General features: G+C 38.3%; 1 protein-coding gene across 1 annotated transcript in view; it reads left to right on the forward strand.

Moving 5' to 3' along the window:
* Nucleotides 1-472: 472 nt before the first annotated feature.
* The window catches only part of LOC138330961 (uncharacterized), a 68,643-nt gene continuing 43,837 nt past the window's right edge, over nucleotides 473-25,278 (forward strand). Inside the window, exons 1-3 of the mRNA XM_069278431.1 lie at nucleotides 473-607; nucleotides 4,752-4,843; nucleotides 4,942-4,979. Of these exons, the coding sequence (XP_069134532.1) occupies nucleotides 4,759-4,843; nucleotides 4,942-4,979 (123 nt within the window). The 5' untranslated portion in view covers nucleotides 473-607; nucleotides 4,752-4,758. The remainder of the gene's footprint in view (nucleotides 608-4,751; nucleotides 4,844-4,941; nucleotides 4,980-25,278) is intronic.

A 25,278-nucleotide genomic window follows, 5' to 3' on the forward strand; every position in this document is an offset into this window, starting at 1 on the left:
AATATACACTATACAATGCGAAGACAATCATATCAAACGGTCTACTGCTCGACAGAGAAAGTTTAGTAATTAGTAACTAGACTTGATAGGCAATGTCATATCGCTTTTTGTCTAATACAAATATTCGTAGTATTAACAAAGTTTCATACATTTTATGTATTGTTGATCTGCTTCATAAGATCTTAGTGAAAAAAATGTTGCTACTTTTTGTGAAACAAATCTACCACATTCTTAATATTTATAAAACCAAAATTATTTATCAAATATTATATATTAATTTATTATTTTAGCACTAGAAAAAAATAATTTATAAACAGGAAAAGGAACGTAAATGTAAAGTACATATGGTTAGCCATGCTATACATACTAGATAACCACTGTACTAGTAGATAACGCTTAATATTAAACCACCTGACTGTACCTATATAAAACCTAAGTAATAATATTTGTATATATACCAGATGAATTGACACACAAACATACAGACGCGGATGTCACTGATACATGTAATGCAATATATGCTGAAGAAAACACAGATTGGTGATCATGTGAATGGGGTACGCCTTCTTTGTCATCTGAAGAATCCTGTGACCAGCCTCATCTGAAGGTATTTTCTTAAGTCGCTGCAGGAATTACTGCGTTTGTAAATATCGTTAACAGTTCAATGTTTTTAAATACTTGCTATTTCTTAGCTTCCACTTTGACAACTCATAAATGAATGCCAAAGAAAAGATAACCATCGATTCTTTTTACTGACGAAAATCAAGATGTAAGTTTGCCCTGTTCCAATCCTAAACAATGATTACCAAACTGATTGAAATACAGATCCTTATAACCACTCCGTTCAATAGAGGATTTGACAATATCCCTGGACATAATTCTGATAGATTTTCAACCTGTTTCGTCCCATGAAATTTACTGTCAAAATTTTGCCAGCAGCAATTTGATTGGCCATTTCAAAAGGTCACCAGGACATGACCGCTAATGGGATCCTCTTATCCAACGTAGTGATAATAAGGATCTGTATTTTAATCAGATTTAATTATTACATACCGTAAAGGACTTATAATCAAGTAAATGAGAACGTGTTGATAGTTGTACATGTTGTGGCGTCGTGATACAGACAATAAACAAGAGGCCCAGAGGGCCTGTATCGCTCACCTGGTTTGTAATGCCAAGTAATGTTCTAAATACAGGTTCATTGTTTCTTTTCTGAAGGAATTTGAATATTTACCTCTAATTCCCCTATTGGGCGCCACCCCTCCTGCCCCCCGGGGGTCAGAGCCAAAATTTTATACAAGTTCTGTTCCACTACCCCCTAGGATGTTTGTGGCCAAATTTGGTTACAATCCATGCAGAACTCTAGGACAAGTAGCGATTTATAGGATTTAACTCTATTTCCCCTATTGGGCCCCGCCCCTCCTGCCCCAGGGGGGTCAGTGCCAAAATTTATACAAGTTCTGTTCCCCTTCCCCCAAGGATGTTTGTGGCTAAATTTGGTTACAATCCATGCAGAACTCTAGGACAAGTAGCGATTTATAGGCTTTACCTCTATTTCCCTTATTGGGCCCCGCCCCTCCTGCCCCCGGGGGGTCAGAGCCAAAATTTATACAAGTTCTGTTCCCCTTCCCCCAAGGATGTTTGTGGCCAAATTTGGTTACAATCCATGCAGAACTCTAGGACAAGTAGCGATTTTATAGGATTTACCTCTATTTTCCCCTATTGGGCCCCGCCCCTCCTGCCCCGGCGGGTCAGAGCCAAAATTTATACAAGTTCTGTTCCCCTTACCCCAAGGATGTTTGTGGCCAAATTTGGTTATAATTCATGCAGAACTCTATGACTAGTAGCGATTTAAAGGAAATGTTGACGGACAGACGGACGGACGGACGACGGACGCCGCGCCATGACATAAGCTCACCGGCCCTTCGGGCCAGGTGAGCTAAAAACCCATTATTAATTGATCAATTTTGCCTTGAAATATATGCTTTATTAATAAATGAGTTGTATAATGGGTCTATATGTAACCTAATAACGCGTCATAAATCCAGTATCCACCTGTGTATTTCTGAGAGTCGAACTTGGCTTGGTATGCGAAGGAAACATGGAGTCGAAAGTTCTACTTCGAGTATCAACTTGGGATATTCAAAACTTGTACATGTATATTGCGTTTCGCTGGCATAAATTGTGTCGTAGATTTAAAAAATGCAGATGTTTACCGTCTCAATTTTGTTAAATATCCAAAGAAGAGCCTATCATCTTATTTTGGGGGAAGCAATGATTAGACTTTTTCCCGCCTCCGGTAATTCCCTTGCCTGAGCCACACAGAGAAATCGGAGTGTGGGCTGGCAGAGAGTAGGGAACTAAGGAACGGAACTAGTCTTCACAATAATCGGAATACATAGTCATAGATCTGGTATGATGTGTTAAATTGTTGATATGTGCTGCGTATATTTAGGAGCGTTGTAACTGTTCTCATAATAGTAACCGTCTCTGCTCCAAATTATTAATTGTTTCATTGTGAATAAGCTGTAAATATTTTAGCCCATCATCTACTGTTGATGGGTTTATTCAAATCGCCTTTCGTCCGTACTCTGACTTCCGTCCGGTAATAATTCATGTTAACGCTATGTCGCATAACCGACTTCGACTGATCCCTCTATAGGTTTCCCTATGACCCTTATATAGTTGTATGTATTGTATTTTAGGGCCGATTTGTCAAGAAGATGGCTAACAGGCAGTCACACTGCATCTTGATTGTTGAAATTAGTTACCATCGTTTTTCTCAAAAAACACTGAAGGGCTCTTTCTGAAATTCCATATGCAGTTGGTAGTGGAAGTTTGAAAATCAGCGCAAAGATACATGTAGCTCTTTCAATTTTAGACATAGGTCATTCTTTTGTGGGCGTCAAAGATCCCTGAGGGATCTCTTTGTTAGGTGTTTTTTCTGTACGAAACATTATTTTTCACTATGATTGTTTCTCGGAGTGGAGCTTTCGACGCCATGTATATCCTACAAAAGTACACCTCCCCATACCATCAGATGTTCGACGTTCTGGTTTTTTTACGCCAATCGTATGCCATTATGATATGACTAATGTTGTCAATACTGAGGTCATTATTTCGCGGTAATCATTTTGGATCGTTTCAATTGTATTTGATACGATATATTCAAAGATTCTTCTATAAGAAAATTGAACATATCATAAAGCAACTTTGTTTTGATTGTGCCAGATGAGATATGTCAGATGTTTTGCAATTTGTTACTTTTTTCATTTTTTATTGTGAACAATTACATTAAATTCCATGATTTGCAGGCAAATCATTTAACTAATTATAACTTTAACAGTGAAATTATAAATTCTAAAACATTGGCACATGACATCTGAAATTACCATAAGCATAGGAAAAAGCATATGCTCCGAATAGCATACAACATGCCACTGACCCTAAGATATTTCAATGTAAAATGTATTGTTTGCTTATCACCGAGTACTTTTGACACCCCTCCACAGTTGTAGGAGACTAAATATATTGCTAGAATCGTTTCCGATACAGGTAGGTATCTAGCCAAACGAAACGTATCTAGGTGATACAAATGCATTTGAACTGAATAACAAGGAGTATAAAGATCATCATGACATGACTCAAATGAGATGTTGCCATATCATCTATGAAACAGCTCCGAAGTGATAGCATATAAATGGAAAGTAGAGTGCTAGAATTGTACCTATTGTCCTATTGCATAATTATATGATATTGGCTGTCAAAATAACATTAATTAATAAAAAAATATATTAGGTAGGTATGCATGATGAAATAACTAAGCAAAATTACAGTTTAATCAAACGTGCTAATTCTTTTGACTACAGATAACAAAGGATCATATGACGGTTTAGGTTAACACACCATCACGTTACTGTTTAAAGTCTAATATAAAAGTACATTGAAAGATAATTATGTTATATACCTATGATATATCATCAACGGTTAGATAGCCTGACATGGAACAGTTACGTTAAAATACTACACGGCTGACAAATTATTTTTTCTATCAAACAGGTTCAGACGACTACGTATTTTTCTTCAGTTACAAAAGTTATTTTACATCATTACCACAATTGATACCTTTGACCTTCTTTTACTTCAAAATAAAGGTATTAAAAATAATTAATTTCGCCCAAACAATTTCCATGGCACAATGCCCTATTTGGAGTAAAGTACTGATTGCGCATTAACCAAAAGCAAATTGAATTATTTTATATGCGTTGGTGTATTAATTAGACCCATATATACACGATTAAACATCAATTATTGTTTAAATGATGAGTATCGTTTATGATCTCTCGGCGATGGAGCATATTTAACGATTACCAGAATTTATATAAAATTGTTCACATTACGACTAATATTAAAAAATGACATTACGTTACTGTTTAAAGTCTAATATGGTAATTAGGCGATATAGCTACGATATATAAGATATCTATATAAACGGTTAGATGGCCTGATGTTTCGCAGCTCCAGTTACATGACATTAATGGAGATATAATGTGTAGGAATATGACAAAATGATATATTAAGTTTCATATGTTACCTTAGAGACCAGTACAAACACGCGGATTAACACAAATGTCAATGTTTTATAAATCGCGGTATCAACCGAATAAAGGAATATATGTAATTACATTAACACAGACTATTTATTTTGATAGTATCGATATATGCTTATTCAAGTTTAAATCAATTTCCAGGAGAAAGATGTCATCAATTAATATCTCTGGAATACCCAAGGGACTTGATAGGAGGACCGTCTCACTACGTATAAGGAGGGACATTGAACGAGGTAATTATTTCAAGAGACTATTAGTTTTATTGCTTTAAGTTGATATTACAACATGCATTTGAACAACAAAAAGTACATCTATCTATGATCTTTTTCAGTTGCTCAAGTTAGAAATGTATGGATTCAAAGCGATCAGGTATGTATTAACGATACATTTATTAGCATTTATTCCTTCATTCATGTAAACATTTGAACGTCAATGCCTCAGTGATATGTAGCACTAAAAAGGAGCAAAAGATTTACTGTACAAAAGGACACAACACGAATATACCACAGCCTCCAAAAACACACAATTCGCACTACACACACACAAGACACCACAAGAAGAGATCTTGTTCCAATTTCATATGTACATGCAGGTTTCCATTGTCTGACATGGATCATTCTTTGATGGGCGCCTCTGAGATCTCTAGTTGTTTCTTGCATGACGTTAAATATAAATTTCCTGTCAATGGCAATCGCTATTTATAACTTTTGTTAACTTTGAAAGAAAGACATCCCGGTACTTAGTTTAATATTGATTGCAGTGTAGATAATAGTCCAGGTGCCAAATGGTGATTTTCCACCCAACCTAAAAAAATAGTTCGCATAAAATGTTTTTGCACAGAAATGTTCTTTAACATGTCCTCCATCAGAAACTGGATGATGCCACCGTGGCATCATTGGGGAAATTGAAATATTCAAGATGGCGGACAAGATGGTTGACAAACTGTAACATTGATATATTTCAATCCTAATTTGATATTCTTGCTATAAAATCATCAATTCTTTATGCTCTTCGATTAAATTTTGTGTACATATTCGTCATACCGTCATTGAACAGAATTCTTAATATAATAAAGTTAACTCTTGTAATTAATGTTTAATTAATAAGTTAATTAACATAATTTTCAAATCGGTTATTGTATGATAAAATTGCTTTGATTCATTAGTTATTACATGTAGATTGGTATTTTGTGTGGTTTTGTTTAAGACAATGTATTACATTTAGCTGGTTTCAGTGTCTATAGCGTTTTAATTCTACCTTTTTGCCCATTACATGATCATAAAAGGCGACCTTTGGGGCTTTATATATTCTTTTCTTCCTAACGTCTTCCTTGACACCACCTCACTTTTGGCCGCCTTGAGTTGACCGTTTAGAAAGGCTCTGGGAACTATTACTTGCACGAGACACGTCTCTTTACTGTAAACGTACTTATTTTAGCGGTATTGAACCATCGAACTGCGTTATTTTATATCCGCGACGATAAATAATAATTTACAGATGTTCGCCTTGCGCTACAATAAGTATGTTTTTTACAGAATATACATGTACATTGTTTCTGCTCTTGCTTAGCATTCAACAGAAAGAGAGTGAGACGACTACTATACATGTAGCCGATGTCAGTATATATGACCGACTGGGATGTTCTCCCAGTGTATTTGGCAACATGTTTCAGTGAGAATGCATTGAAATGTTTCCACCATTAAAAAAGGCACTCTTGATCATATCACAGCCACCCGAACCAAAGGCATCCAACAAAGCAACATATGTAAGGTAGACCGTTCTTAAAATGACATTTTCTGTGAAAAGGGCATTATACGTAATCAACCAACCAACACTTTTAATATTTACAGATTTTCTTCTACCCAAAATGGAATTACCCATTCAGTAGTCATTTTGAAAGATATAGGAATAACCTCATGTGATTTTTAGCAATATAACTAATCTTATTATAATTATTGGTAAGATGACATGTTCAGTCGTACCTTGTTAATTTGTTCTGCAGGTAGGGTGTTAGTATTTAGTATTGTACCTGCTGCACCTATTTCATGATCGTAAAAGTCGACTAAGTGTATGATCTTATCTTTTATCTTCTTCCTAACTGACGTCTGACTTCTAACGTCTCCCTTGACAACGCCTCACTTTGGGCTTTCGGTTGAGCACTCGTCCTGTGAGAAAGGTTCTGGGTTTGGTCCCTTGGCGGAGACACACCAAAGTCTGTAAAAGTGGTAGTTTCTGCTCCTGCTTAGTGCTCAGCATACCGGGAGTGGGACGAGTGGTTCGTCCGTAGACAGTATAATTTGACTGGGAGGGTTGTATTGCTTGGTGTCTTGGTGGCATGCTTCAGTGATAGAACAAAGGGCAAGAGTTCCAAAATTTCCACTATACAAGAAGACACAACACAAATATACCAGTCTCCCAAAACACTCCCGCACTTCTTAACGCAATACAGCGCATACATGAGAGGCCGTCTCAACATAACCCTGCCTGTTAACAGGACGTTACCTTAATTATAATAAAAAACACGACAAACAAACTAGTTTATTATGCAATACATCTTTATCATAAAATGAAAATACACACTTCTTGAAATTGATTTTTTTTTAATAAAAAACAAGAATAACTTTTTATTTAAATATAAACATAGTGTATTGCCTAACTATTTGATGGTATAACATGTAATAACGATGTTTTGCATGCTTCAATATGTAAGAAACAGTTCAGAATCAAGCAAAAAGTCTACCAAGATATACCATATTAATAGAGAAATTAAGCTGAATCGTTTACTGGACAAACGTGATTAGAAAATTGAAAACGTCCTATTAACAGCTAAAGTCATTTGAGGACTGCCTCTACTATACGATGTGTTGTGTGTGCTCCGAATGCCTTGGGAGGCTGCTGTATATAATTGGTGTTGTGTCTCCTTATATATGTATTAGTGAATTACGTTTGCCCTTTTATAGCACTTCTGAAGAATGCCAAAAGATACCAAATTTCTCCCACCATTCACCGATTTGTCACCGGTTTTAGCCGTGGGAGATTTCTCTGTCGACCCCTAGGGTATGACAGATTGCGCGCTAACCTTTTGAACCTGAAGCCAATTACGTTACGTCATGACTTCATGCGGTGTGTCCGTGGCTTGCATTGTCAACGACGTCATCAATATTGACGTGCAGACAACGGAACCATGTTCATATCGCGGTGAAAATGCTTCTTTTTAGGATATTATCTCTTCTTTTTCTTTTGTATATGGGAGAAAAAAGAATCATTACCTACCAATGAGGATATGAAATACGATTTGTTTGTTTGTTTGATTAATTAACGTCCTATTAACAGCTATGGTCATGTAAGGACGGCCTCCCATGTATGCGGTGTGTTGCGTGTATGTTGTGCGAGGTGCGTGTTTTGGGAGACTGCGGTATATTCATGTTGTGTCTTCTTGTATAGTGGAACTGTTGCCCTTTTTATAGTGCTATATCACTGAAGCATGCCGCCGAAGACACCAAGCAACACACCCCACCCGGTCACATTATACTGACAACGGGCGAACCAGTCGTCCCACTCCCTGTATGCTGAGCGCTAAGCAGGAGCAGAAACTACCACTTTTAAAGACTTTGGTGTGTCTCGGCTAGGGGACAGAACCCAGAGCCTTCCTCACAGGGGCGAACGCTCAACTCAAGGCCAAAAGTGAGGCGGTGCCAAGGGAGGCAATAGGAAAGATAAAGTCAGTTAGGAAGAAGAGAAAAGATAAGATCCTAAATTTAGTCGCCTTTTACGATCATGCAATAGGGGCAGCAGGTACAATTCTAATGCCCTACCTGCAGGGCCATACGAAATCACAACCCTCGGGGCAATTCCTGAATGTCCAACCCTCGGCAAGCCTCGGGTTAGACCTTCATGAATTACCCCTCGGGTTGCAATTTCGTTGTCACACCCTCTAGGTAGGGAAAGATTCTATTAATCACAGCCCACGCGTTCACATTAAAATGACAACGGGCAAACAGTCGTCCCCATTCCCTTTGTACTGACCAGACACTGCGACATTTTAGAGTAATGTGAGGCTCGGCTAGGGGATGTATTCCCCAAATGGGCGAGAGTTCAGCTCTGCCAATTTAGGCAGCGATGTTGGGAAGAAAAAAGAAAAGATACCAAAATTTAGTCGCCTTTTACGATAATGAAGGGACAGCAGGTACAATTATTATGCCCTACATACAGAGCAACTGGACAAACTTTCAAGACAGATATTCAATTATTATTTAATATAGAATGGATGCCTTTGTTTCGTAACCAGTTTGAATATAATTGATATGCACAAAGATGTTATGAGGCATTGAACCATCAAAATGTCAATAAAACATATGATTCAGTACTTCGACAAAATCATTTCTTAACCCATTTTAATGTACAATATACTTGCAATCTGATTAAAATACAGATCCTTATTATCACTACGTTTGATATGAGGATCTGAGAACATCCCATTAGGGGTCACGTCAGGATGACCTTTGGAAATGGCCAATCAAATTGGTACTGCCAGAATCTTGACTGGGGACGAACTAGTTTGAAAAAAAACTGTTCATATAATTTTCGTGTACATAGTCAACTCGCCGAAAGTGCACAACATTTCTAAACGTATATGCTTACTGGGACGAAATGGCGTTAACAATTCACGTAGAAATGTGTAGAAAATGTAAATGATCTGGAATACACGTAGTAAAAGGTCATCCGAACGTGACCCCATATCGGGTATAGTCAGATCCTATATTGAACTGAGTGGTTATACGGCTCTGTATTTCAATTAGATTGAATATACCAGTAGAAAAATATACATGTAGCAACTGTAAAGGGTAATGCTTACTAATGATATATTCATTTCCAAAATAGTTACCAGATAAAAATGTTATACTTATTATATGTTAATCTTGATATTTTTCGAAGGCCAAATTGAATTTTTTGTTCTTAATGGTTTATGATATTTATATTTTCATTCTGGTTTTGCATAATTTATTGAATATACATATATTAACTAGCTTGAATGTAACAACCTTAGAAAACAAGTTTTAGTTAATTTGATATGGGAGTCCAAAATGACAACATTCCTATTTAACGAACATGAAAAATCTTATTGTGGGATGTTTGATTGCATTACTATGTATAATGAAATGTCTTTTCTTTACATGGTTTTGGTGGAAGGCTTGATGTTGCTTGTGATGTTCATGTCGTTGTAGTTGAATGATGATGGAGGCGTTGACTTTCAGTTGCATAGTTTTTATTTGGTTCCATATATATACTTAGTACAGTGGATAAAGGACCATATAGTCCTATACATCCTGACGGGAATTACAATCATAACTTCTCCGTCTACTAAAATACATGTACAGAATTATTTCCATGCTTCCTAATGTTGGTATCTTCATAGGTGTCCTGGTGTGAAGTGTGCCATTGTCTGTAGTGTCTGTTGTGTCCGGAGTGTCTATGGAGTGTAGAGTGTAGAGTGTAGAGTGTGTTTAAAGAATATCTCGAGTCTCTTATATATTCGATACCAGGAAGCAGGAATGGCGTAAAGGTCATGATTTCCTAAAATTATGTCAGGCAATGATTCAATAACAACTTCCTAGATATGAACTAACTTCCTATATGGGCTTAATTCTTAGACGATGTTCCTGAATCAACTGCCTGAAGACATATTCACATTGGTCAATCAAATTATCAAATTATATATAGCTTACTTTCACGTAAATCTTTAAATTAAATTTCCATTTCAAGGCATCGTTATACTACATTTGGTTTTTTTTTAACTTTTTAAAAAATGTTTGATTTAATAAATGGAGTTGAACATCGTTTTGATAAAGGGAGTGAAAGCACTGGTTTGTCCATTGTTAGTATAATGTGACAGGGTGGGGGCGTTTTGTTATCCCATGCAATTTAATAACATTTACCATATTGAGATGGGGGTATTAGTTTATAACGTCCTATTAACAGCCAGAATCATGAAGATAGAAAACAGATCTTTATCTAGGTCAATACATAATACACACAAGTGTTATTGTATGTAAATGGATGTGGGTATCAATTTATTCTTAAATCATTCAATTTTGCTGTTACAAGCATTTTCATCGGCCTACAATTTACTTTATCAGCCCATAAATGAAAACAATGGCGTCGTCGTTTATCACGATGCTTCTGATTGGCTGAGATGACGAAGTAATGATTTCATAGCCATAAGCCAAAATGAATTTTGAATATAGAAGAGATTATCTTTAGTTAATTAAATTATTAGGATTAATTTGAATAGATTTGTTATATTGTGGAAATATAACACAAAAGCCTGAGTGTCGTAAACGGCTTCGCGGTTATTTAAAGTACACTCAGATTTTTGTGTTATATCTTCATAACATAAAAAAGTCCTATTAACAGCTATGGTCATGTAAGGACGGCCTCCCATGTATGCGATGTGTTGCGTGTCTGTTGTGCGAGGTGAGTGTACTGGGAGACTGCGGTATGTTGGTGTTGTGTCTTCTTGTATAGTGGAACTGTTGCCCTTTTATAGTGCTATATCACTGAAGCATGCCGCCGAAGACACCAAGCAACACACCCCACCCGGTCACATTATACTGACAACGGGCGAACCAGTCGTCCCACTCCCTGTATGCTGAACGCTAAGCAGGAGCAGAAACTACCACTTTTATAGAATTTGGTGTGTCTCGGCCAGGGGACAGAACCCAGAGCATTTCTCATAGGGGCGAACGCTGATGACGAGGTATATTTATATCTGTAATGTAATCTTCACCCAAAGGAACATAATCATTTTCATCAACTTCTATGTAATCTGGACACTTGCTAGTCCTAGCATTCATGTCACCTACAACTATAAAGTCTATGGGATCTACATTATTATTCAATATATTTAAATAATGATCGTTTAACCGGTCAGGAGTATCCGCATTCGTCAGCGCTCTTCTACCAGAATTAACAGGCAGTACGTAACATAAACATAGGAAAATATCTCTCTCAAAACCAAAGTAATCTTTTGAAAGTTGCATAATGATAATATCATCAGAATCCTTGTTAATAATTTTGACACCCTGTGAGATTGTATCTCTTACATATACAATAAGGCCACCAGAGTCTCTTTTAGTATTTTTGACATATTCAGTTCTATGCAGGGGAAAACATGTAAACTTTTCAACCTCAATATCCCGCAATGGAGACGTCCACGTCTCGGTAAACAAGAGAATGCCATTAACATCAATAAGTTTTTTTTAAAGAAATCGCTGTTCAGTTTGTTACTTCTTTTAGTAACTAACCCTTGACAGTTCAGGTAAACAAGTCTAATGCTGTCCTTACCCGCGTACGTGCACGTGCAACCTTCGCTAACCTAGTCACTGTCCGAGTCTCCGCCCCTTGCCGCTTCAATTGGCTCGCTTTGCTACCTTCCGGATCAATCAGTAGACGCCCGTCACTGTAGAATTTTGTCCCATTCAGGTAACGCGTCCTTGACTACCTTGCCATTCACGAACAGCTTAGCTGGAAAAACTATCTTTGCGTCTTTATTATTCCTTCTTGACGTCCTTAGATCCTTCAACAGTTTCTTACGCGCGGTTTGAACTTCCTTTGGGTATACGTAGTCTCTACCAATCCCGAAACCTGTATCTTTGAGGCATTTCACTTCAGACATAATTTTTTCAGTGTTGAAACCCGCGATTAGTGGGCGTGGTTTAACCTGTCCGTCATTTTCTCCACGTGCTCGGCCGGAATTCCCTACACGATGTGCTCTTTGTATAAACATGTCTTCACCTTCACTGATATTCAGCTTTGTTTTAATAAAGTTTTTAACAACATCTATGCCCCTTTCACCTGCTGAATACGGAATACCGTAAAACAACAAATTTTTCCGACGACTTCTTGCCTCCAAATCAATTGCTCTATATTCCAGATATTTAATTCTGTCTTCTAAACTATCAATATTTTCCTGTATGCTTCCAATGTCCTCTACGGCGATATCAACTTGTTCACTGACCTTGTTCAGGGCGACTTCAATACCATCGAGCTTCATAAGCTTTCCCATCATAACACTCAGTTTCTCATCTACAGCCATAGATTCAAACTTTGATAAGTCCAGACCAGTGTCCACTTTACTGCCCCCTGCACTGTGCCGTTGCCGTTTGGAGGCGACCTTGACGAACTCGTCGGGGCCATTTTGATCTTCGTCGCTGGATGTGTCCTGGCCTTGTACAGAAAATCCACATTTCCCTGCTCTAGAACTGTTCACAGCACCTCTACCGCCACTTCCTCCTCTCGTTCGACAACCTCTTCTTCCACCAGTCATTTTTAGCAAATTTAAGCCACTTTAGCACCATATATTAGCAATATTTCACCAGAGGTAATTTAGCGTGTGACCACTGTCGTGTCACGTGACCTCGTTGAATGGTCACTCATTCCTCTCAGGGGGTGTCCTCACCGACGTTCGAGCATTTCAGCAAAAAAATAACCGGAACAAGGACGTTAAGCTCCATCAATCAAATCAATCATAACAAACAAAGATTATCGTATACCAGGTATATTAAAGAACAACAACACAAAAAATTGTGATTTGTGATCAATGTGTTATTATCATTTTTTTCACTTTTCTTCATGCTGAAACAACTGCTGTACATGCATAATACTAAATCATACATCATCAAATATTTTCTATTAAAGATAGGTGATTAAAATAACAAAAAAAAAGCAGAAATCTGGCTTAGTGTTAACGTGCAGATCTTTTTTTTAATATATCATGCAAACATGCCTATTCAAACTATTCACAAAATGTGGCGAGGGCTACGTGTACATGTAGCTACTACTACAAAATAAATAATTATATACCTTCTGTCAATCTACAGAAGGGTCTCTATTTGTGGATGATTTCTTGATCTGTTACAGATCAAAAAACATGCACACTATAGAACGACAACTACAACAATGTTTAGGCAAATTACAAAAATGGGCTGACGAAAATGGCTTTAGATTTTCAAGATCAAAAACTGTCTGCATGCATTTCTGTCAAAAACGAAAACCACACAACGATCCAGACCTCACACTCAATGGAATTAAAATTCCAGTAGTTGAACAAACTAAATTTCTTGGATTAATATTTGATTCGAAACTGTCCTTTGTTCCACACATAAAACACCTGAAGGATAAGTGCTCGAAGGCGCTGAACATTCTACGTGTTCTGTCCCATTCTGATTGGGGTGCAGACCGTGAAATGCTTCTGCGTATCTACCGGGCACTTATTAGATCAAAACTTGACTACGGCTCGATTGTCTATGGATCGGCTCGCAGCTCCTATCTACAGATGCTTGACCCTATCCAGAATCAGGGACTGCGTCTGGCACTTGGAGCTTTTCGAACAACACCTGTGAAGAGTCTCCATGTGGAAGCTAATGAGCCATCTCTAGACGATCGACGAAAGAAATTATCCTTACAGTATGCTGCCCAACTGAAATCCAATCCCAAAAACCCCGCATTCGATCTTGTATTTAATCCACAACACCAGGACATATTCAGACAAAATCAAAAGCTCATACCAACATTTGGCATCAATATTTCAAAGTTTTTGCAGGAACTAAATATAAATTTCGACGCCATTGACGAGTACACCATATCGGATGTACCACCATGGCTCATTCAAACACCTGATATCAATTTATCTTTGCATGAGAGGTCAAAGTCCAGTGCATTACCCGAAGAACATAAATCCTCCTTTCGGGAGTGCATCAGAGCTTTCCCTGATCATGTTTAGATCTACACTGACGGCTCAAAAGATGGTGATAAAAGTTGCGGCAGCATGCTGTACATCTAATCACTGTTCCTCTATCCGACTTCCAGATGTTGCCTCCATTTTCTCTGCGGAAGCTTGTGCTATCGGTCTGGCTCTTGACCACATCGAAGAACACCGCATTGAAAAGGCAATCATCTGTTCAGACTCTCTTTCGGTTCTTCAGGCTTTGAAATCAAGATGTCCTTGAAATACTCTAATCCAAAATCTTTTAATCCGAACATTTCGATTATCTTCTAAAACTCAAATTACTTATCTCTGGATTCCCAGTCATGTGGGTATAAAGGGGAATGAACAGGCTGATAAAGCAGCTAAGACTGCTCTTCGCCTAGCACAAACAGATTTGAAACTACCATACACCGACATCAAACCTTCAATTCAGTCAGCCATCAAACACCATTGGCAACAAAGGTGGTCTACCGAAACAAACAATAAACTGTTTAAAACTCAACCTACACTTAATCCTAAACTGTCCAGTCGGAGAGACCGCAGAGAGGAAGTTGTTCTCTCTCGGCTCCGAACTGGACACACATATTTTACCCATTCCTATCTATTGAGAGGGGAGGATCCTCCCACATGCCATGCATGTGATTCTCCTCTCACAGTGGAGCATATTTTAGTGCACTGTATTGATTTTAAGCACATACGAGATAAGCACTACGATGTCTCCGACATGTACACTTTGTTTCATGCCGTGAGACATAATCGTATTTTTAATTATCTCAAAGAAATCGGAATTTTAGATAAAATATGAACGTTTTTCTCATCATATCATCGTATCAACTCAACATTTCATCGTTTCATCAACTTTTTGCATGAGTTTTCTCGTGTGTTTTAGCCAAAACTATTTTATCCCATGCAAACCTTTTTTATCAAATAAACGTTTACAATCTGTGTTTTAATCCTTACTTGCCTTTTCTTACCCTGACCTTTTATCCTGATATTAATGCCTGACTTGTAGTTTGGCCCTAAATGACCTTAGTTGTCGATGGGCCGTAAAACTCAAACAAACAAACAAACTACTATCATGACAACAAGTTTTTCAACAAAATATCTACGTACAAATTTTGTTGACGAAAACGTACTATTATAGCATGCAATTGGTTTTTTGACACAAAATGTTGCGTACATTTTGTTGACGAAAACGTGTTACTAGTGTTATGACCCAGAATAACAGAAATGAGAAACCAGCAGCTAAATTCAAAACACAATTTAATTATATATACAATATTATACAGAGATGGTTTATAATATCTAAAGTAATTGGTGGTGGTACAAGAGTAATACGATGATTTAAAGTGTTACTTATCTGTATGCGAATGTCCTGGTATAATCCTTGATCCTTCCAGGTTTCAAATTAACAATAATCACAAATCCACGAGGAAAAATGAATATCCACAGATGATTTGTAAAGTTCCAGGCAGTATGAATAAATCCACACAAAGTGTTGTAATAATCCACAGATAAAGTCACAATAGCTCTCCCAATAGAATCTAATATGGCACTGTACAATTCTCGATATGTCTCATTACAGGTCTCATTACAGTTATCATTACTATCTACCTAAAAAAAGTAAACAAATAAACACACAGAACTTTCTGGAAATAGATCATTCTAGATCTCTACTTATAATCAAGATGTTTACAAACATATTTGTTTATACATGATAATATTCTAGAAAGTTCTATAACCTAAATCAATGATATGACCTTTATAGGATGTATTGATAATAAAGCTATAGGATTTATCTCCCTTATCTAATAACATGTATTTAGTGTCATACATAACACTAGTAACACAATTCTGTCAGTTCGTTTTCGGCCATCGTAAATGATTGCTGGATAAAAACGATAGAGGTAAGTACTTGTCATCTCAGCGTTTCTAAGATTCGTACCTTAACTGCCTTTTATTGTAGGATACTAACCGGATATTCTCTATGCCATTGTCTCATATGGTGATATCACACATTTATTCTGCGATATTTTAATGTGGCCGTATATGACATGACTTGACATCTGTTTTATTCTTATAAAGTACATAGCCATATTTCGATCAACTCTTTATTCTTATGTTATCCCAAATGGCCAACTGACAATTATAATTAATTTGATTCTCTCTAGGACCACGGTACTATATGTATCAATTAAATATACAGCTAGTTTATGTTACCGCTCTGTCGAGACGTGTCGGTAAAACAGGAGTTTTATTATATGTTACATGTATACACATGAGGATATTTTTGTTAAAAAGAACAAACGCTATTTACATAGGGCACTAATTATACTATTGACACAAGAATATTCTGTCGAATATTGTCAAACCCATAACTTGTATATTAAAATTACATATGCAATGTTTACAGAGTATTTGTTTAACTTTACATGTATACAACATCTGTTTAATAAGTAATATTGAATCATTTTGCATAGCAATTACCAAGTTATATTTTCATTAAAACTAGTCAAAAGCACAAGCTTACGATACCTATTACCGAACTTTCAACTAATAATTCCAAAATATCTCTATAAAAATAGTAAATATGAGCGGCTGATAAGTTATACATTGAAGATAAACATATTTGTAGCAATATACACTAACATTATACATTTCAGGCTAACATAATAACACTTTATATTACTTGTTGCTGGATCAGCGTTCACTTGTATTTTTAGCTTTAATTTGATGACCCCATACAACATTACAAAAATAGCATTGCAGCATGGTCGCTTATGTGCTGAAAAAATACAAAACAAAAATACCAAATACGCAATTTCAGCCAGCCGATAGCTTAAAGAGAGACAACCGCTACAACTTTCACCAACAAGTTACTTTAATTTAGAATTAGACATTATAACATGACACTTTAACATGGGTTCTGTATACTTGGTCCCATTACCAATCATCAAACTACGTTTTTTCCCATTAAACATTAACACTTATAGATTTTCTGCTCTCCATTAATGGATTGAATAGACAATGAATATATAGCCAATCACCATAAGTATTGTCGCTCGATAGCGACGTCATTGTGGCACTTGGTGAAAACTGAGTATGTAGAAATGTGAATATCTCAAAGACAAAAAGATGTACATACCTGAAATGATCAATACTTGGTTATCTGCTATCTTGTTGTAATAACACTTCGTAATCTCTGTGACAAAGAGTTGTATTGAAAGGTTTATATATATAGTAAACCTGCAGGTTACTCCAAATGTCATTTTACTATGCGGATTAGGTCTGCTCGGTTTTCGGATTTGTTTTTTTTATTTTATTTTCTATTATATCTAGATAGGGCTTCTAGTAAGGAAGTGTTCGGATATAGTTATTTTTCCACTCGGTAGTTTCCGTCGACACATGACTTGGGGAGTTGTTTTCATGCAGAATCAAAGGTGTGTTTGGAAGATGTCTACCCACCACAGGCAAATTAGCTTTTCTTCCCGAAAGGTCACTCCTTAACAATTGTACAATATTTTCGTTTGTTTTGCCCTGTTGACAATCTAATGTCCCAGACAGCTATTTACTGAGCAGACGACAATTATATGGGGAAAGGGGAATAACGTTTATAATGTAAGTGTTCACCTGAATGCATACAGCATAAAAATTGTTCCTGGGCCAATTGGTCAAAGGTCCAATAACTCAATCTTCCAGAGGGCCTGTATCGCTCACCTGGTTTTTGTTTTAGTAATTATTATAGAGACTCTTACAATTTGAAAACTTGACCCCACGATTTGTCTAATTTTGAATCCCAACCATATAATGATGCAAAAAATACAATACGAATATGCTATCGAATACATAGTCTCAGAGAGGAAAAAATTGATATGAAAACTGTAGCCTAATTGCCCCTTTAAACCCCGCGCCTAATGACTCGGGGGGGGGGGGGATTTATTGATGGGGCTTAACGTCCTTATTCCGGTTATAACCGAGCCTAGGACACCAAGGGGGTGGGGGGTCAGCTCCATCATTTGTACAATTTTAATCCCCACCCTATAAGGTTGCTACCATTGCATTTTGAGTGCTACCCCATGATTAGTTTCAGAGAAGAAGTCGTTTATATGGAAATAGCCAAATTAACCCCTTTTGACCCCGCTCCTCAGGCCTCCGGGGGGTCTGCCCAATCATTTGTTCAATTTTGAATCCCACCCTATGAGAATGCTTCCATTACATTATGGGTGCTATCCCATGCTTAGTATCGCCGAAATCAGCCGCCATACTAACGACTTGCGTACATTTTCATTCCTTCATTACTATAAGTATATTTACCTATATACAGAGAAAGCAGCGTAAATATATGAATAAAAATGGAAAAGTATTTAGAGAACATTTATAATCAAGACACTCACAGAATCGTTCAATATATTTGTACATATTTGTATTATATTAAATTTACTATCTTTAAGCTCGACAATATAATATCTGCAATATATCATGGATAATACTTGCTCAACTTTCAAATACGTATCCGAATGCGTATACGTATACTGCTTATCTTAAATAGCCCTAATAGAGTGTTCACATAAAGCCGTATCCGTATCGGAGAGTGATCAGGCATTAATACAACTTATATCCAAACACTATGTTTAATTGTAGTCACAAAAGTTAATATTTATTTACATCTAGCATGTTAACATATTCGTGTTAATTTAAATCAATCAGAAATTAAAAAGTAAGAATCGGGGGCCAAGTACATGGGCATGTATAAGGAGTTGACCTGTCGTATATTACATGTAAAATTTCAAACATTCTATTGAGTACTCTAAAGCATAACTGGAATACTAATGATAATCAAGTAAAAAATGGCAATAATTTGTTCGAAATTTTATTCGGAATCGCTGGATAATGAGTCTGCATTCGGCAGATGCTTAAGTTTCTTTTCATTTTTTCATTTTTCTCGTGTCAGTTCCCTGGTATTATTTTCCTTCCTATTTTTTGGCAATATCTATTTCGGTTTTGTTTTTTGGGTGGTTTTCCAGTATTCCCTGACAAATTCGTCGTTGTCTTCAGACGATGCTGAGGTTGGTGAGTTTAAAGGTAGGTTTCGCCCAATGAAATATAAAGTTTACGAAATTTAAATTTATCCTGTACATAGATATAATCTTCAGATCACTTCCTATGCATACAGTGAACAATATAGATGGTCAGTTGCCTAGCTTGACCAGGAAAACACTCCTCTAAAAATAGAGCGAAGTCAAGCTTTACATAGAACATGACGTATTTTTTCAAAAACGAGGCCGCATCAACAAAGATAGAAGTGACAGTCTTGCCACGGCATGTTTAATTAAAAAAACAACAAATCGAAGTACGATGGATTGTTTATACCCTACCTGTCATATAATCTATAACACTTCAAGTTACTGACATAGCTCGCCAGCTTTGTACATCAAACATATATGTAGTCTGCCGCTGTATGTGCGCTGGCATATGTGTTGAAATTTAAATCACCACGAGCAATACGACCTAGCAGAATCCGGGAGAGTTCCGCTTGAGATGTGGCTTCTGTTTCTTCTATTGCTACATGCCATCTCTGAGTTTCATTCCCTAGAGATATCCTAGGATGCTACCGATTTCATTCTAATTTCCTACTCCTTGATGCCGATTCTGATACATGTTTTTTTCTCACACGCTTTCGTTCAGCCATTTTGTTTACTTTTAGTGCGTAACAATGCGCATGCGCGAAACTTCGACAACACAATCCATCGCAGATTCATTTGCATGCAATCCTGTCAGCCTGACGATCGTAATAATCAAGGATTTCCTTCAATTTTGTATTCAAGACACATTTGTCAATCTCATACGCATTAAGAAATTAAATTGAGATAGTTTCTTCACCTTTTCTTCTGTTTATCGGATTTTACAAAAAAAATATTTATTTGGTTGGGCGAAACCTATATATCTACCTTTAAGCTTCTTCCTGATCCACACGGAATCAGTGAACCTTGACCTGCTTGCTTTGTGGGAATTTGGCCCGACGGAGACGATCCTGGACGAGGGAAAGACCTTGGCCTTCTCGCTCCTGGTGTTGGGGGATGGTGGCACGACGTTTGGCGTCTGTTTTTCATTAAAGTGTATACATTGTAAACTTCTTCGTTAGTATAGTTTATAACGAACCTCCTTTCTCTACCCCCCTCTCTCTCTCTCTCTCTCTCTCTCTCTCTCTCTCTCTCTCTCTCTCTTTATCGCCTACACGTTGTTCTAAAAGGAGATAATTACAATAGATTTAAAAAAGCATGTAGCTAGCGGACAGCGTTTGTCAGATTTTGTCTCTCATACTTTGACCTTAACCAACTATCGGGTTGGTGCACGTGTTCACCGATTCGTGTACTAACGTGAACGGCTATGTGTGCTGCTAAATATAAATGTACATTATAATGTAGATGTACGATATCAAGATAAACATTTGACAGGAGAGAAACGGTTTTTTATTTAACATGTAAACTGTAAATCAGTATTTAAAACATGTAAAACCACGACGGAATGAAATTAGGTTATTTTATCGTAAAAAATGAAGTTAATCGTTTCTCCCTACCCGAAACGGATTCGGATTCGTACTTAATGCGAACAAATTTTATTAGGATGAACATTGTAAAACATCGAATACATCTAAACATGTTGTAATTTTCCCCTTGGTATCGCTGGAATTTATCTGATGATCATCCGGGTACGTATAGGCACATTACGCGTACCGCCGGATTCCGAAAGGCTACGGAGTGATCCGGATTGTGCCAACACAATCGTGGACATGGAAGTTCTGAGGATCAAGGTGAAGGTAATGGAGGACGTTATAGTACAACCAGGGCACGAGATTATATTACCGGTTTGTTCAGATGAACCGACACACCGAGCGCTAATTGTGGAGCCGAATAAAAACATTGTTCAAGGTCGGAATCTTATGGTGTGCAAAGTTATCATCGATGGAATGGCGGATCAAAGTCCACTCAGAGTGATGAATCTCGGAACTGAATCTAGACTCATTAGGAAGGGCACCGTTGCGGCCGAAGTGGAACCTCTCTGAGATTCAGGAAACCGAGATTCGACAGTTTCGATCATTGGATCAGTCATCAAGTTCGGAGCAAATCTGGAGAAATGAAAATCCGACTCCAAGCTTACACCTGCTTCCTGTTTTTCATAACTGCACAGCAAGACTATCGGAGAGTCAACTTTGCGAATTCAAGGCGCTTTTACAAGACAACTCCGATATTTTTTGCAAGTTCAACACTGATATGGGCAAGACCGGCGTTGTAATCACAGCATATAGAGCACAAGCCAAAAGCCGATAAGGCAGCAGTTGAAGAGAACTCCGATTAATTTACAAAACGAAGCCGACAGACAGGTGGAGTCCACGTTGCAGAATAACATCATTTAGCCTTCAGATAGTCCGTGGGTGTCTCTAATCATTTTGGTAAAGAAAAAGGACGGTAACATGTGTTTTCGCGTGGATTATCACAAGCTCAACGCAGCCACCATTAAGGATGCCTACCCTCTTCCCAGCATTAGCGAAAATCTGGATTGTCTCACCGGATCGAAATGGTTTTCAACGCTAGATCTCAGTCACAAGCGGTTACAGGCAAGTGGAGATGAAACAATCCGACAAACGCAAGAGAGCTTTCGTTACAAGACAAGGACTCCTTGTAGCACCTTTGAGAGAATCATGGAGCAAGTTATAGCAGGATAACACTGGGATATATGTCTGGTCTACCTAGACGATACAATTATATTCAGCAAAACGTTTCAAGAGCACATCCACCGACTTAGCCAAGTATTTGAACGACTCCGAGATGCGAACTGGTCTTTTTTATATTACCGGCAGTTTGTGATTTTCTGTCTAAATCCGTGAAGTATATCGGCCATTTTGTGTCCGAAGATGGCGTCAGCACAGACCCGGATAAGACAAAAGCGGTGTCCGAGTGGCCTACATCGAGAAATGTCAAGGAACTTCGCAGCTGCCTTGGTCTTTTTTATATTACCGGCAGTTTGTAAAAGGGTTTTCGTCAATAGCTCGATGTCTCTTTGATCTAACCGAAAAGAGTTGACCGTTTATGTGGACCGGGGGCCACGACTCTGCGTTTTTATTGTTGAAGCAGAAGCTGACAAGCTCAAAAACTCTCGGTTTCCCTAATCCGAAGCGAGCATTCATACTCGATACCGACGCTAGCAATTATGCGATCGGTGCGGTGTTGTCGCAACGACAGCCCCATAATGGCAAAATTGTAGAAAGACCCATAGCATACGCTAGCAGGCCAAAGCCGAGCGTAAATACTGCGTCACGAGACGGGAACTGTTGTCTGCTGTTTATTTTATTTAACATATCCGACATTACCTTTATGGAGAGTTCAAGCTGAGGGTAGATAATGCAGCGCTACGATGGCTCCTTTCTATACGCTAACCTGAAGGCCAGATCGCGCATTGGATAGAGACTCTAGACACTTACTAGTTCGAGATCGAACACAGACCTTGGAAGAGACATTCAAACGCAGATGCATTATCACGGCTGCAGTGTAAACAGTGTGGACTGGAGGAGAGCAGTATGCAAACTTAAACGGAGGGAAGTCGACAAACTTTGTTTTTGTCGATGACGCGGTGAAAGACAGCATCAGGAAGCACCAGGCTGATGATTTGGAGTTAAATTTTCTCGAGCAAAAACAGAGGACTGGAGTAAAATCTTCGCCCGATGAGTTACGGGCAGCGTCGGTGGATCTGAAGGCTTATATAACGCAATGGAAGCAACCTGATTTGAAGGATGGAATCATGCTCCGGCGATGGGAGAGCGATAACGGATCGAGTCATAAATATCTTTTTGTTGTCCCTGGGTCGCTCCATAAGAAAATCCTTCATGAGATGCACGATACGAGAACTGCCAGACACTTAGAGTATAGGAAGACGCTCCTCAAGATCAGAGAACTTTTTTCTGGAGGGGACGTTTGAAGATGGATTGCTTCGTGTCCGACATGTGCTGCTAGGAAAGATCCAGTTTCCAAGCGGAGGACGCCGATGCACACCTTCCTAAGCGGCGAGCCGATGGAAAGGGTAGCCGCTAACATCCTAGGTCCGTTGCCGGTGACGTCAAAATGTAACCGCTACGTTCTAGTCGTTACGGATTGTTTCACCAAGTGGGTGGAAGCTTTTCCGATCCCAAACCAGGAAGCCGGGACCATTGCGCATGTACTGGTCGAAAACTTTTTTCTGTCGATTCGGAATACCGAAGGAGTTTCACTCGGATCAAGGGAGAAATTTCGAATTGAAGCTTATGAAAGAAGTATGGAATATCCTCGGAGTTACCAAAACCAGAACGACACCTTTCCATCCCCAGTCTGACGGTCTCATTGAGAGGTTCAACAAGACGTTGGTGCAAATGTTGAGTTCGTTCGTGGAAGATAAAAACCAGGGGACATGGGACGAATGTATTCCGTTTCTGCTGATGGCGTACCGATCAAGTGTGCAAGAAAGTGCGGATTTCACTCCAAATTTCCTGACCTTCGGTAGGGAAGTTTATATCCCGATCGGTCTTATGTGTCCCGTGCCTTGTGATCCGAAACTAAAAACGGAGTACGCCAGAAAATTACAGGAGAGAGTTACAAGGGCATACAGCTTTGCCAGAGATTTTCTGAGGAAGTCGGCAGTTATCCAAAAGATATATCACGACAGAAAAAAACACAAAACAAATTATTTTATACTGGTGACCGAGTTTATCTTTTTGTCCCTAACAAAAAGAAGAGCGTTTGTCCGAAATTCCAGAGGTTTTGAGGCCCTATCTAGTGGTTGGTCGTCTGTCTGATGTTATATAAAGAGTCAACCCGGAAACTGGGGGTGGTAGTTCATTTCAACCGCCTTAAACCATGTCCTACTCAAGCTGATCAATACATGGTTGACGGATATATATATGATACATGCAGTTCTGTACGCGACGCGTATAATTCGAATCTTTAAGACCCCCTGCAAGTCGATGAATGCGATAGCAATCCCGCGCAAGCGCTTGAATATCCGTTGAACATGGACAGATCTAGCCGCACACGCCGAAGACCAGCTCATCTTGAAAATTACTACATTTACTGTTATTGTCCATTCTGTTTGCAGGATGGGTAGATCCAGGTCAAGGTCGCCTGTGAAGCCAAAGCCCCGTCGGAACTCCGAGGGCGCAGTGAAACGTAAGGATTGCGGAGAGGGATTTTCCAAGTCATCCAACCTCCGTCGCCATGAGCGTACGAAGCACCAGTCTGGGCAGTCATGGTCCCGACCGTGCCCTTACGTAATATATGTTATATAACCCCGGGTAGCTCAAACTGCTATTTGGCGAATACCCCTCATTCCCTTCCCGTCAAATGCATAATAAAGACACCGTCTATTCGTCGAAAACATGTTCAGCTCTTGAATCGTTTTACATGTGTCACACACGACTGCACCAATCAAGGGTATAGATCACGGTCCGTGATATATTATGATCGTGTGAGGCATGGCTTCGTCAAATCCAAACACAACATGTCTATCAAAATACACCGATTTATTTCAGTCATCAAATTCCTCATTTAATCCTATGCTGGGAGGTCAAGCTTATTCCGTGGAGCGGCGTTCGTCGTCCGTCCGTCCGTTAACTATTTAAACAACTTCTTTTCCAAACGTTGAAGACCTATAGTCCTGTAATTTGGCATGTGCCATGCTGGGATGAAGGGCTACGACGTTTGGTCAAATGAATGACTTTGATTTTCATTCAAGGTCATAGAGGTCAAATACGCTAAATCATATTTAAACGACATCTTCTTAGAGAACTGATATTGGGCCTGTGGCGTGTTGGGAATGTCACTGGGGTCAAATAGGCTAATATCTTTAAGCAATTTGTATTCAATAGCTAAGAGGCCT

Source organism: Argopecten irradians, chromosome 9 (assembly GCF_041381155.1).
Source record: "Argopecten irradians isolate NY chromosome 9, Ai_NY, whole genome shotgun sequence".
NCBI lineage: Eukaryota > Metazoa > Mollusca > Bivalvia > Pectinida > Pectinidae > Argopecten > Argopecten irradians.